General features: G+C 37.2%; 1 protein-coding gene across 1 annotated transcript in view; it reads left to right on the top strand.

The window, feature by feature from the left end:
* The window catches only part of INPP4B (inositol polyphosphate-4-phosphatase type II B), a 301,350-nt gene extending 299,106 nt beyond the window's left edge, over nucleotides 1-2,244 (top strand). The window contains exon 24 of the mRNA XM_034771368.1: nucleotides 651-2,244. Within this exon, the coding sequence (XP_034627259.1) occupies nucleotides 651-783 (133 nt within the window). The 3' untranslated portion in view covers nucleotides 784-2,244. The remainder of the gene's footprint in view (nucleotides 1-650) is intronic.
* The last annotated feature ends 13,790 nt before the right edge of the window (nucleotides 2,245-16,034 follow it).

The following is a 16,034-nucleotide window of genomic DNA, read 5'->3' as shown; positions in this document are numbered from 1 at the left end:
CTGCTTTTGCTTTCAAGACACTTTTATATTCTTTTTAACTAAGTCTTGTTTGTGTCTTGATGCACCACTTTGGCACTTGTGACTTTTGTACTGTATGTGAACAAGCATCCTTCCTTTGTAAAGAAGAGAGTTGGGTTAGGCTGTTTGGAAAGGCATTTTATCTTTTTTTCATTGCAAAGCTAAACATACTGAAATAAACTAGATATGAAAATTTCCTTTACAAATCTATAGGGCCAGACTTAATAAAATGCCTTACTCTTAGAACCTGCATATTTAGGGCTACATGTAGACTTTAACATGTACAGTAAAAAGTATAGGAATATTGTGAAGGATTTAAAAGGCAAGTATATTTCTAAAGTTAGCGTGAAAATGTAAAATTAAATAAATTATTTAAAAAAATTTACTAAACTTCAATTAAACCTTAAGGGGAAATATAATATTCTCATCATCTATTTCTGAGGGCAATAACTGTATTGGGGCTGGCCTTGGATTTAATTTTGTAAGATGTATCATCACTCGTGGAAAAAAAATGTAGAGTTGAATCTTTTGTTATTTTTACTTCAACTGTTGCTGAAACTCTGCAATGAAGAAATAAAACATATTTATTTATTCTGTGTTTCATGAAGTTGTACTTTTTCCCCTTTCACCAGAGAAGGATGCCGCATAGAGAATGTACTGAAGAATATCAAATGCAGAAAGTATGCATTCAACATGATACAGCTGATGGCTTTCCCAAAGTACTACAGACCACCAGAGGGGACATATGGAAAAACTGATACCTAAGTTTATAATGTAATAAGAAACACACATCTGTGCTAATTAGATAATATAAAAATTGCTGTTTGTGTGTCATGAATTGGGAGTGTGTAACAAAACTAGGAGTTATCTTGGTCAGCTATCAATGGATCTATTTTAAATTAAAGTAACTGCAGTCCGTTACTATGAAAGAAAACCTCAATTATTGTCTGATTAATGCTTGAGTGTTCTCAAAACCACGTATATAGAGCCCTCAATGCTAGACTGTAATTTAACCAGATTCTGTAAAGTAGTGGAGTTGGGCCTCATAAGTAGCTTGATGGAAGACCAAAAAGGAAAATGCAGATTGCTGCAGGAATTGCTGTTAGTGAGTCCATAGGGGGGCACTGTGAGTCTGTACTGGTGCTATACCTGAGTACTGTGTGTGAAGTGGCAGCATCCTGCTGGAGGTGATGTCTTCTGCGTCAGGCGTAAAACAGAGATCCTGGTCCCTTGTGGTCAAAGACCACCTTGCATTCTTTGCAAGGCATGTTAATCTCGGTCTGTTGGCCAAATTTAAATTTGGTAATTACATTCTGTTTCTCTATAGAAGTTTTGGTAATTGCAGATTGTAATTTGAAGTTTGGTAATTACATAATGTAATTTTAGTAACTACAGTTTGTAATTTGGTAATTGCATTCTGCCTCTCTGCAGTTTCAGTTGGCTGTGTTATGCTTGGCATTCTGTGCTAGAGTCAAATCCTACTCATTTTATTTATTTGTTAGTCTCAGTAGAGTCAGAGGGATTACTAGTGTGGGTAAAGTGACCCACATTTGCCCCTTAGACTTCATTGAGTGTTTCTCTGCTTCATTTTGGTACTGGGTGATGTGATTCCTATGTATTAGAGGCAACATAGCTCTTTTGGATGGAATTATTTACATGTACAGTTTTGTTAATTTTTATACAGCACAAAGCCCAACATAAGCATAATAATGAGGGTAAGTACTCCTTAATCTGCTACGTTGTGGGTAGTTAGCTTATTTTCTATCACATGTATAATGCAATATGTAAGCAAAGGATACTCTTCAGCCTTAAGTGTGAATTTTAGTGCTTTTGCCAGCTTGTGTCACTCCTAAATTTATCTTCTAGACATCACAGGGTTTTTAATAACATCAGTTTATTATAGTCCACCCCAACAAAACAAAACACAAAATCACTCAATGATGACTGACGTTTGTATAGCACCTTCATTTTGGAGATAAAATATTTAGGGCAGGAAGTTAAGAATTTTATCCGAGTAAAATGACATTGGAAATTTAAGATACCGTAGGCAAAGTGTAATTACCAAAATCAGAATTTGGCCAAGATAGAGTGGTTAACACACCCACCCCGGCTGGTATAGAAGTCACGGAAGTACTGGGGCATAATGAACTCTAAAATGCTCCTTTCCATCCATTGGGATACGTTGTGTAAATGTGTATTTGTACTAATAAAATATATATTTAAGACTGTAATACATGCACATGTAATGAGGAAAATGAGCAGTCATGTGAGTAAAATTTACATGTGTTCCTAAATGTTTGAAAGATCAGGCCTTTGAATAATTATTAAACATATGGGGTGAAATCCTGGCCCCAACTCCCATTGACTTCAGTGGGGCCAGGATTTCACCCATGCTATAAACGTTCTCAGTGAATTTGGAACAGCTTGTTCAAAGCAGGTGATACTGACATTTAAATAATATTTGGGTACTTTTATGATTTACTCATACGTATGATTTCTTTGGCACTGTCTTGGTCGATCATTGGATATGTATTTAGATTTTTCTTTTATTATATACACCTCTACCCCGATATAACGCGACCCGATATAACATGAATTCGGATATAACGTGGTAAAGCAGCGCTCCGGGGGGGGCGGGGTTGCACACTCTGGCGGAGCAAAGCAAGTTCAATATAATACGGTTTCACCTATAACACGGTAAGATTTTTTGGCTCCTGAGGACAGCGTTATATCGAGGTAGAGGTGTATTAAATACCCAATAGACCACAAAGAGCCTTTTGCAGTTGTCACAGCATCTTCCATAAATACACTACGGAGATAAAATCAGACAGATGTGAACTGAAGGACTTGCATTCCTTTCAATACTATATAATTTACTAATGGAGTTAGCCATTGCATTCTAACTTATAAATCTGTATTTTTATATGCATTTTTAACCATTACAGAACTGAGCCATATAAAGTCTTAATTCGGATTTATTGAACCAAAGTCTTCCTAGGAATGTTACAATCTATCCTGTCAGTCTAGCTGCCACATTTGCTGTGATCTCAACATTCTTTTTGTTATGTTTACAGTTTAAAAAAAAAGTTACTGAATATATACATTAGGGGCTTGAGCCTGCATTTCTCATGCATCTCCGTAAAACAATCCTATAGAATTTACTGGAGAATATAAGCTTTTTATAGTATTTTTAAACCAATCTGCAAATTTCTATGGCAGGGGTATCATTCTCTGTTAAATTCTGTAGGTTTCTGAGTAATTTACCTACAAACCCCACTGACTTTATCCATATTAAATTCTATAGAAAGGGAAAGGAATGTTTCAAGATCTTTGTCTCTAGATTTTAAATCATAATGTTGAGACATTTTAAAAACATTTTGGCTCTGAATTACTACTGCACCCTGATCATATTGTGTTTAATTATGTCATTTTAAACAATGAAGCTATATGCGTCATGTGCAAACAAGGGCTTAAATTGCTGTAATAAACATTATTTTTACATATTTTTTAACCTTGAAAAATCACCCACAATTGTTGTTTTTAAATTATCAGTTTGTTTCCCCAAATATTTTTAAAACCCACACAATACTCTGCAGTGAAAAAGAACTGGGCACAATAGTGTTTGGGTCTTTAAAAATATTGTTGTTTTTTTTAGGCAAGGCAGATGCTTTGCATGCCAAGTTTTTGATTGGAACAAATATTTACAGATTCAAAGACCCACAGAAAACATGCTGGCACAGCTTCAAGTATATAAGCATACACATTGCTACTTCAATGTTGAAAAATCCTTTTCTGTTGAAATATTTCCTCTGACTTAGATTTCACAGGGTAGCTCTTGAGCTGGTGTGAATTGTTACAGGCTCATTGACTGCAATGGGCCTATGACAATTTACAAAAGCTGAGGATCTGTCTCCAAAACTGAGTTGTCAGCTAATCATGGATGCAAAACTAAATATTCTTCAACCTGGATTTTTATGAATACAAATAATCCTTTGCTGCTGTTACCAACTACAACATACCAATTCAGGATGGAGGGCCTTCCCAAAGCCCTGCACACCACTGGAAGGATTAACAGAGGGCTCCGAATGCATATTGGAGGAGTAATTCTGAGCAAATCGATTTTCGTGAGCAAACTGTACCACTTGCTAATGTATTATTGAAGAGAACTGACTTTTCTTAATGGCAGAGTCATTACAATGTTCAGACTTTGCACTGTAAAAACTTTTGTAAGGAATGAAAGCTTCTATTTTGAAAGCCAGTCTTTCAAGGGATAGAAAACAGCCACGTTTGAAGTGTATCTGGCATTTAAGGCCAAATTCTGCTTGCCTTACTCATGTGACTAGTCCCGCTGAAGTCACTGCTTAAATAAGATCAGCAGGATTTGACTCAGTGAAATTTGAGCAAAAGTGCTACCCACATTAAATGTTTGCATAGCGCACTGGTTATCTACTTGTGTAATTTTTGTATTATAGGTTAGCATGGAAGTAGAAAACCAGTTTAAATTTTAAGAAAAGGGAAAAGCTAAGTGCAACCTTAATGTAATATTTTCTCAGTGATATCTGTAAAACTTCTATTCTTCAATATATGCATAGGTCTGACATATTGTCATACAGGCAAGTCTTTTCTTCTGCGTTCTTCTTTTGGGGAGTTTGGTAAGAATATACTTTTTAATATTTATTGTTTATAGAATATAGAGAACATTTGTAATTCCATTGTCTCATTATGTCTATATGTTGCTGTGTATGTTGATGAAACATTAGCAATACATGTACTGTAATGAACCAGCAATATAAAGAGCAGGCTGAAGCCAACAAAAGCAGCATCAGTAAAAGTTCTTTGCACTATAAATTTTAATGTCCAGATTTTTGGCTTCAGTTGTAAGCAGGAAACAATAAAATATATATATATTGGGCCCTCTTTAAATCCACACAAATCAATCCAAACCAAAATTGTTATTAAAAGCAAATTAAAGCCTGGCTGGCAATATTCTAAATCACCACTGATGTTTTAGGTGCCTGGCTGCAAAGAAGTGCAGAACGTCATGTGTTTACATTTGTTAGCATATAGTGTGACTCTTATTATACTTCAGGAAATAAGTTGATTTTTATTATCAGTTTTAAGAGATGGTTTGAGAAATTCTGTGATCAATTCTTTCAAAGTGGTGAACATATTAAACATCATAAGGTGTAATTGTTAAAGATTACACTGAAAAAATTCAGCATAAAAAAGTTACTTGATTGAGGCAATTTTAGAATTATTTCGCATCAGGTGACTCTGCTATGAACTTAAACCCATTAATTTCTATATTTATGCTTTTTTGCCATAAAGAGAGAGCATGTTGTATTGGCATTGCCATCAGATATGAATTGCATCTTGCCTTTTGTTACTTTGTAGTTTTTAAAAAGAGCTGTGCATTCAAGCAGATGTTTCCAATTGCTGAAAAAAAGAAGCTTTACATAATTGATTATTGTTTAAAAGGGAGAAAATCAAATGGATCTGGAAGATCAAATATTTTAAAAATCATCACAAAATTGCTTCCTCATATACAAGAGAAATGGTTTTCCAGTAGCCTAGAGTATTGATTGGTATTCTGTTTTTCTTTAATCATATAACACAGAGATTCTCAAACTGGGGGTTGTGACCCCTCAGGGGGTCGCGAGATTATTACATAGGGGGTCAGGAGCTGTCAGCCTTCACCCCCAAACCTGCTTCACCTCCAGCATTTATAATAGTGTTAAATATAAAGAAATGTTTTTAATTCAGAAGAGATGTCACACTCAGAGGAGGCTTGCTGTGTGAAAGGGGTCACCAATACAAAAGTGTGAAAACCCCTGATTAACACATCAACTGTTGTGTGCTTTGTATGCTCTAAAATGGTCATAACTTCTAAAATACCTTTATTTTTTCCTTTTGCCAAACACAATCTTCTGAATAAGTAATGTAGCAAATTAAAAGGAGCCTATAGTATATTACCAAAAATCCAAGACTGAAAAATTGCATTCACTCACACAAGCTTGGGAATCAGGACCTTAAAAAACCCTTATTTGTGAAATCACATACCCAAATTCCAAAGAGCACATACAGAAAACACCAGAAGTGTGTGAGGGAAGAATGGTGATGGGGCAAGGTAATGCAGTGAGTGGGGGGCTTGTTTGTTTTTTTTGGGGAGGGGGGGATGGTGACAGTGCAGCTCAGATTGCCTTCCCTTAGCGTGAGTGAGGATTAGCATTTGGGTGGTGGTGTTTGTAATTTTTCCACTTTATGTGCATATAGTTTTACCTTATGTGCTTTAAAATTAGATGAAGAGCAGCATGATTTCCAAATATTTGTGAAAGTTAATCGTATAATCACAGGTTACTATGGTACTTGTTTTCCTTTTGTGTAGCTATTCTTGTGTAACTGTAATGGCCAAATCCTGCTCTCTTTAGTCAATGTGACTACTTGTACAAGCAAGACTACAGGCTTTAGCCCACAATGTGTATTTATTCAGAGAAACTGAAGCCCCAGCTCCTTCTATCTTTGTACTTCAGGAACTACTATTTTTGTTTGGTTGCTGTATGTAAGCCATATCCATTGTACACCATGTGTATATTTTTATTTAAATAAATGTGACTTTTATTTTTTATGTTTGACTTTTTTGTGTTTGTTATTCATTTTTCATTTTCATGAAAATAACAGATCCTGTAAGTTGCTGAATGCCTTCTAAGCGGGTTTTAGCTCCCATAAGTGTCAATGGGGGCAAAGAGTGCTGAGTACTTTCCAAGATCAGGCTCTGAGAGAGCATGTAGCATCCAAGGATGTCCAGGATATAGTAGTAATAACACCAATGACAATGGATTAATATTTCTTGCCTATCCCCAGTTTTACCACAGTTTTCACCCAAGAATAAGTTAGATTTTGTATTTGCTAATAATAATTAATAAAAAGATCTATATCACTGCTGACCTGTAGGGGAATTATTCTATGTGATACACATGGAATGAACTTCCTTTCACAATAAAGAACCCCAAAAATTCAAACAATTGAGTAACTGTGCTGTGATTGGTATTTTAGCTCCATCGGTTCAGTGCCTCCTGTTGGATTCTAGATCCAAGGAAATAAAGAAGGTTTGCTTTAGTTGATACTTAATTTGTTTCCTCCATTACTGAAGCTATGTGGTTAGTTTTCCCAGTGAAAGGTAAGTCCTCCATAGTTGCCTGAAATGTAATAGGAAATCTTATTTTAGCCTGTTTTTATTACAGGATATTAAACTGTTGCTTTCTCTGCTAACAAAAATTGTTTTCCACATTCCTAAATAGCATGATTAGTTCCACAATAAAACCATTTTCTTGTTTAGTTTCTATACACTGGAAAATCCAGTGAGAGATTAATTATCTGCAAGTTTCTTAACTACCCTTTGAAAGTGCCAGAAACTTACAGTGGTTGTTGGGGTAATATATTATAAAATGGCTGTTAAGTCTAGGAATTTTGTACATTACTAATAAACATGAGTCTCTTTATTTTACGTTACTTTGCCGCAGCACAGACTTTATCATCCACTGAGATTATGTTGTGTTGTTTCTCATGACAAAGAATGTAACAAATATAGAAAAGGGAGCACAATTCATCTTTCTAAAATTAAAGTGTGTTTGTTCTTGCCACTTCTCTTTTGTAAATTCTTTTTGGATGCATATAAATAGAAGTACAAGTGATCTGAGTTGTTTGAACCAAAAGCTGCCCTTGGTCTGTAGTGGAATCCCCATTGATACTGTTGGGAATGATATGCATTAACTGAAGACAATATGGGCCTGCTCCAAGTAAAGTCAATGAGAGTTTTGCCACTCATTTCAATAGCAGACTTATAGAGCCTTATCTGTGGCTCTGTTTTGGTCAGATTGCTCACATGAGTAGTCATACTCATGCAAGTAGTTCCATTGACTTCAGTGAGACTATTAACATGAGTTAGGGGAACAGGTTGTAACTCCTGGTGCACAATAGCTTTGCTAAATCACCACATTCCACTCACATTCCGCAAATGAGCAGACCCATTGATTTCTGTGAGGGCTCTCAAACCCTGCCCAACCCCTTGCACACTCATTCTGCTACAAAAGGGCCCTTTGGCACTTGCAGAGGAAGGGACACAATTTGTCCCTAAGGAAATCAGGATAAGAAATGGTGTTTAAGGGCTAGCCAAGATAGTGCAGTTATATATTTCATATAATTGTTAGCTCTTGGCAGTGTTAAAGCTACCGTATGGGGACAGGGGATTGGTGGGGCAAGGCTGGCTACAAAAGTTAAGGATTGAAATACAACTTGAACAATGAAACTTGTTTGACATCAGTTTTATACTGCTGATTTTGTATGGTTAATGCTTATGTAAGAAAGTGTAGGTGTATTTTCTCTTCAAGTTTGTATTTTCAGGCATTAGTGATCCATCCTGCCAATGCTTTCTCTCAGCATAGTCCTTGGGGATTTCTGCTTGCACTTTTTTCCTGTCTGACTAATCTGTGGTCATTGTAATTTACATGGTAATGCCATTTACATAGCTGACTTGGATAAAAATTAAAACAAATTTCACACATATGCCCTGACTGGCACAGCAGAATTTGCCCTTTAAATTGTATTGCACATTAGAGATTTTTGTTCAATCAAAAGCTTAAAATATTTCAAAATGGGAAAAAAAGTTTAAGGGCTGATCTTGGTGTCATTACTCACAGGAGAATTATCATTTAATGTGACCCTTAACAACAGGATCAGGCTTTTATAGAGGAGTCAGAAAGTATCCACATTATCTGACTTTGCTTTGAAAATGTGAAATAAAACATTTTTGTTCTGTTTTTGTTTAATGGAGCCCTGATCCATGATTGGGTTCCCTAGGCACTACTGCAATACAAATAATAATAAATGGATTATAATGTACTTTAATGTACAATGAATTTGCACACACACACAAATATTTGCCTTGAGTGACTTTTGTCATGAGTTGTAACTTTAAAAGGGAGATGTAACGTAAAATTTTCAAAAGTGCCTAAATAATTTAGGAGTCACTGACTTTCAGTGGGGCTTAGGCTCTTAAATCATGTAGGCACTTTTGAAATTTTTACCTGTATCAGCTAAGGGCCAAATTCTGCCATCAGTTGTACTACTAAAGCCATTATGGTGTAAGGATAGAATGTGGCCCTCAGCAGCTACCTATCACTGAAGCCTCTGCTTTACAGGTTCATCACCTGGACTAGATGAGTCATGTAATCTTAAATTTTTTAATTTTCAATTTGGATGTGAGTTCACTCTGTTTAATACTGTTCTGATGTTCGGAGTTAAGGAAGAGGTCAGAGAGGTCCAAGTTCAACAAATTACTATAATAAGGCTCTTAACATTTTCCAGAACAAGACCATAACTTTAGGCAATGTCAATAAGTGATGTCTGTCAAAAGATGCTAACATGTCAGGTAACTGACATCTATTCCGAAGATTGAAATATATCAGACTAATCTGTGTCTTGTGACAGAGGCCAGATTTACATTGATATATAATGTGTATCTGGCGAGAGACCACCCAGCTGGATTCTAGTGACTGTTCTGGAGTGTTTTAATGTTCCAGTATTACATCTATCAACCAAGGCTCAAGAATCCCAAAAGATGAGCTTACACTTGTTTATGTTGGGACTCTCAAAGGGAGTTAAGGTGCCGAACTCTCATGACATTCAATAATGGCAGTTAAGCACCTAATTCCCTTAGGTTCCCTTGAAAATTTCGGCCAATTTTATTGACCAATCGCATGTGCGACCCTTCAGTCTTTTGGGGAGTGACAGGGAGGTATATAAAACAGATTACAGTGCAGCATTGAGGCAGCTGAACAGATACACTAGTGATATAATCATAAAATAGGCTCCGAGAGAGAATAGAGATCTGAGCGATCTGGGACAGATAAGGCAAGAGGTTGCCTTTACCTAGCTGCACTGACACCGTAAACTTTGGATTGCGTTAAATCTCTTTGTCCCCACAGTGAAACACCCTAGCAGCTACATACACAAACACACAGACAACAAGTGATTTTATAGAAGGATGGTCAGCATCATCTTTTTAAATTGATATCTGACAGAAAGGGAAGGGACTTGTAAAACAATTAAAAGGGTAGGAAATGAGTCCAGGTCAGGTTATTAGATACCATAAGAAAAAATATTGCACACATGCTCCTTGATGGATTTGGAATCCAAAGAACAAATCATTGTAACATTTAAAGAAGAATAACTAAGGAACAGCTTGTCTGAAAGCTCTAGCCCAGAGAAAAGCTGTTCTGTATATTTAGATAAATGTATTATACCACTTCTTGGGAACTTTTGATAAAATGTAAGGTAACTGTCAATATCTTGGGAGGAGTCAAGAATCACCTGCCGAAATACCAGTAAATAACATTCACCAATGCGTTTAACAGCTGGGATTTTTCAAAAAAGATAGCACATAGGAGAAAGATCTGACAAATATACAGAGATATGGGGTGAGTTATTGGGTTCCTAAAAACCACTTCAAACTTTGTTGAGACAAAGTTATTGCAACAAATTTTTCAAGGCATTTTTTCGTCTCGATGGAGAAAATAAGGTCAGAGTGAACATTTCAGATGAGTGAAAAATAGCAGTTGCTCGCAATTTTTTTGTGTGTAACTCCAGCTAGCATGCTTGATTATAAATTGCAGATAAATGTTGGTTTAAAAAAGAAAAGTGAAACACTCAATTTATATTTATGTATTCATGGGCATAGTGAATGGACATCAGCAGGAAATATGTGCTCCCACGTTTAAAAAAAATCAGCTGGGGTGCATCTCACACACAGTACAATTCCCCTTTTCATTAAACTTATTAAGTCAAATCAGTTTTTACTGGAATATAGGCCAGAGCTCTGCCACTTAATTCCTTTTGATCTCCAGCTTGCTAAATTCCACTTCCTACTCTGCTACCCTGCAGTTTATTTTTAACAGTTAATTTGTTTGGACATCATTAAAAAGAAAATATTACAACTTCTAGCAGTAATAAGGCACTGACCTGCCTGTCTGTCTATTTAACTTCAAAAACAAATAAACAAAAGGACGTTTCAGAGCTAACAAAACTCTGATCTGTGCTGTTAGGAGTGAAATACAAAGAAAATCACACATTTGATACTGACTTTCTCAAAACCAGCATTGCAAAAAGCTCCCACTAATTTCCACACTGAAAAGTGTACCTCTAAACTGTCATGGCCATTAGGTAGATGGAGAAACAGCATCTTATGAAGTGACAGATTTTGATAGGGGAAGAAGCACTGTTCACTGAGTCAACTTATTTTTTCTTATAATTACAGTGACACAAACGCTTATTGTTTACCCATTAGTATGATTAGTGCCCTGAAGGTAATACTTTCCTGATTACGGATTCTTTGTTCAGTTTCTTATTCTATTACTGTCCTAAATATGTAGTGTACAAATGCACATTTGTGGGAATAGTATTTATAAGCTAGATAAACCTTTCCATTACTGATCATGCAGCAATATACATTTTTTGAGTGGATTTTTAAATGGAAATCCCCCCACAGTTTTTAGTATTACATTGAGAGGTTGCCATATGAAGAGAGCAATTTTCCAGGTGTGTGCCCAATTTGTAGCACCCAGTTCCACGTTTGGGTCTTCAAGTCAGCCCTTAAGGTACATTAAGGTGTGAACATGGACAAAAGGGCTGCATAAAGCCCTCAAATAACTGAAACCATGGAAATTCAGGATGGTGTCCCTAGCAGGTATCATTCCCTGGAATTAGGGGACTGGGTTGCAATCCTTGACTTCAAAAATGCCTACCTACATATAGCGATTCATCCTTCTCACAAAAGATTTCTGTATTTCATTTTCAATCACAATCATTGCCAGTACTAGCTCCGACCCTTTGGCCTGTCATCCACTCCAAGGTTGTTCTCAAAAATCATGCTGGTCATAACTGCCTCCCTCCGTCATGTAGGAATAACTGTGTTTCCCTACTTCAGCAAGTGGATCCTCCAGGATTGGTCATATCAGGAGGTATGGTTGGCAGTTCAAACAACTATTTCACTATTCTGAAGTCCAATAAATCTTGAGAAATCGACCTTGACCTGTACACCATGAATTCTCTTTATAGGAGCGCTTCTGGATTCAATAATAGAACTTGGTAGAACTTCTTTCCCTCACCACAGGTTCCTTGCTCTAAAGAACCTTATACAAAGAGTGCAGCTGCACCCTCAAGTACCAACAAGGACATGTCTTCAATTGCTGTGGCACATGGCAGCTTGTGTTTTTGTGACACAGAAGGCCATGTTGCATCTTCACTGTCTTCATGGATGTCTCAGGACTGTTTATTTACCCAACAAACAGTCTCAACAAGTAGGTGTCTGTACCCAGTCAGGTCCTACAGTCATTCACTTGGTAGATGAAGCCATCCAAAGTTTATGCAAGAATCCTGTGCAGCCAGAATCCCTCTATATCATATTAACATTAGATACTTCCCTCTTGGGATGGGAAGCATATTTGGATCCTCACAGAATCCAAGGTAAATGATGACAACAGGAACACAGCTTGCACAACCAGCTGTTAGAATTAATGGTGGTCAGAAATGCTTACTTCCTCTTTCTTCCCCTATTCAAACACAAGTCCACCAAAATCATGACAGACAACATAGGTTCATGTATTGTATCAATCGTCAGGGTAGAACACGTTCTTCCTTACTGCTCTGAAGTGATAAAGCTTTGGAACTGGTGCATAGCCAAATGGATAGTCTTCTTGGCTTTTTATCTCCCAGGTATATAAAACACCATTGCAGATGACCTGAGCAGACACTTCTCCCTAAATTACTAATGAGAGTGGACTCTTGAGTTCTCAACAAAATATTCCTAGCTTGGGTATTTCCAGAGATCAACCTTTTTACCACAACAGCGAACTCAAAGTGCAGGAAATTCTGTTTCAGAGGGTGACTCAATCCCCAGTCTCTAGGAGACATTTTCCTCATAACATGGGCAAAGGATCTTTTCTATGCCTATCCTCCAACTCCTTGCTCTTAAAGGTCCTTCTCAAGAGCAGTGAGAACCAAGCCAAAGTCATTTTGATTGTGCCTACTTGGGCAAGACAAGTTTGGTTTCCTTATCTCACCAAACTCAGCTCTCGCCCTCCATGGCAGCTCCCAATCAAACGTCAACTGTTGTCTCAGGAGGTGAGTCAGACGCTGCACCCCAGTCTGAACGTCCTGAAGCTACAAGCTTGGTTCCTCAATGTTCTCAGGACTAGAAACCACATGTTCATTGGAAGTAGAAAAATACTGTTAAATAGCAGAAAGGAATCTACTAGATGTACTTACCTTCAGAAATGGAGAAGATATAACCTTTGGTGTAACCAACGCCATCTTTTTCCTATCCAGGCATCTCTTCTCTCAATCTTGGATTACCTGTTAGAATTGAAAAAATTAGGCCTTTCTACGAGTTCCATCAAGGTTCATTTAGCATCAATAACAGTTTTCCTTGTGCCAGTAGGAAGTTTCTCACAGTGACATTCCTAAAAAGGCTTATCAATTTTTTTCTGCAGATGAGAGCCCCTACACCACTTGGAGATCTTAATCTGGTTCTTAACCATCTCATGAAACAATTTGTGAGCCATTAGCTACATTCTTCACTGCTACATCTGTCTAGAAAGACACTCTTTTTGACAGCCGTCACTTCTGTTCAAAAGATTGGAGAGATGGGGGCTCTAATGGCAGACCCTCCCTTTACTTGGTTCTCTAAGGAGGAGGTATCTTTACCACGTCATCCAAAGTTCTTACGTAAGTTGTCCTCTGAATTTCATAGCAACCAAACTATTAGCCTTTCGTTTTTTTCCCCCTAAGCCGCATCAGTCTGCGAAAGAGTCTGCTTTTCATACACTAGATATTAGGAGAACATTAGCCTTTTACTTGGACAGACTAGACCTTTCATGAAGACTCCTAGACTCTTTGTTCCTATTGCAGATTTAAATAAAGGAGTGCCCATCGCCACTCAGAGACTTGCTAAGTGGATCTCTGGATGTAATATTGCCTGTTAAGTTTTGTTGAGGTTACACCTCCCCAAGAGGGACTGCACACACTACTAGATCACAGTCTATGATCTAGCTCTACTCAAAGATATTCAGTCCTTGGTGTACACATTTTGTGACCACTACGCAATAATTCATGCTGCAAGATCAGCTGTGGCAGTAGACAATGCATTTCTTTCTTCAGTGATGAACTCTGTTCCAAAACTCCCATCTCCTTAAAGGATTACTGCTAGGGAGTCACTTAAAATGTCACACCCACAGGGACACTACCCAAAGAAGATGCAGAGGTTACTTACCTTGTGCAGTAACTGGAGTTTTTTGAGAGGCTTGTCCTTGTGGGTATACCACTTCCTGGTCTTCTCACCTCTGCTTCAGAGTTGCCTCTGTGGGCAGTAGTGAAGGAACTGAGAGTAGTTCACCCATGCAGCCTCTATATAAACCTTGGTAAAGGGCATAAGGATGTGTAGCAAGCATGCGTGGGCAGAACAAACACTGCTAACAAAAATCTCTGATTGAAGATGCAGGGGCACATGTGCACCTACTGGAGTACCCTCAGGGGGACACATCTTGAAGAACTCCAGGTCCTGCACAAGGTGAGTAAACTCTCTGTCTTATTGTGCCATTTCTTCAAAACACCAACACACATCCCTTACACACCCAAGCAATGAAAACATATGGATGTACATACACACTGTTCACTCATACGGTGGTCAGGCACAATCTGAACGCAGTGAAGTTTTAATCAAGTAATAATTGATTAATTATTAGCACAATGAAGATCACTCTTCTTTTCTCTCCAGATGAATTTTTCATTGTGGGTTGTCTTTTTATGGAAGCATCATTATTTTCATTTATGTAAAAGGGTCATAGGGCAATGCGTTCTACAGCAAATCTCTTGTTTGGATGAATCCCCATTTCTTCTGATTTCATTTCAAAGCAATTAGGGGGAAAAGAACAGTTAAGAAAATTAACAGGAAATCATTAAGTATTCTGAGTGTTGGCACTTGGATTAATATACCCGGGACTTAAAAACGAGTACAGCAATATAGTTACATAATAGCAGCCTCAGCCTTCCTGCAAGCAGATGCAGCCTTTTTTCCACTTCAACAATCTGTTCAATCATTGTTTTACCATGATGCATAACTGAGTTCAAGACTTTGTATGACAAGAAAATGTGTGATAATATCTTCTACTAATGTAATACATTACTGAAAAGTCAAAATGAAGACCAATAGCAATGAAGTACAGCTGCTAGTTCAGCACACAAGGTGGACACATATTGAGACCGCCAATGTCTGTTATGTTTGTTCTGTTTTCCAATTTGGCAACTAGAGAGTCATATTTGTGCAACTCTGTTTTCTTACTGTAATCCATATCACAAGAAAGAAGCCTGAGAATTCTAGATTGTATGTTGCTGTTATTTTGCTTTGCTTAATATGCTGCAATTGTTATTGGCTTACAATGTTCATCCTCCAGACTAGAGAAGATATAAAGCAAAAGAGCAGAAGAACCAGTCAATCAAAATATTGTATAGTAATATATAATTATTATATATATCTGGGTGTGTACATTGAGTATTTGTGAGAATACACATTCACACGTCTATCCCAGCACTTCCTCTACTAGTGCTACAGCAAGATACCATAATACTGGTGGCATATTCTTGAGGCCAAGATGCAGTCTACAACAAGAGAAATAACACCCTCTTCCAAGGTGCTTATTGTAAGGAGATTTGGAAAATGATATTAAATCAAATCCATTCTCACCATATCCCTGAGATTGCTCTCTAAGTCTAACAGTCATTTTTGGATTCCATTGGTCAATTTGTATAAAATTAATCATTTTCTTTACTCTGGTTCTGTATCTCATTGTTTCATTTGAAGACAGTTCACTGCTTGCTCATACATTTTGTTGTTCTACAAAGATTTTCAGATTTCTGACTATAATAAAATTACCACAGCAATGATGAAGATTGCAAATAGAACTTTC

This window comes from Trachemys scripta, chromosome 5 (assembly GCF_013100865.1).
Source record: "Trachemys scripta elegans isolate TJP31775 chromosome 5, CAS_Tse_1.0, whole genome shotgun sequence".
Taxonomy (NCBI): domain Eukaryota; kingdom Metazoa; phylum Chordata; order Testudines; family Emydidae; genus Trachemys; species Trachemys scripta.
This window is presented reverse-complemented; position numbering and strand designations above follow the sequence as displayed.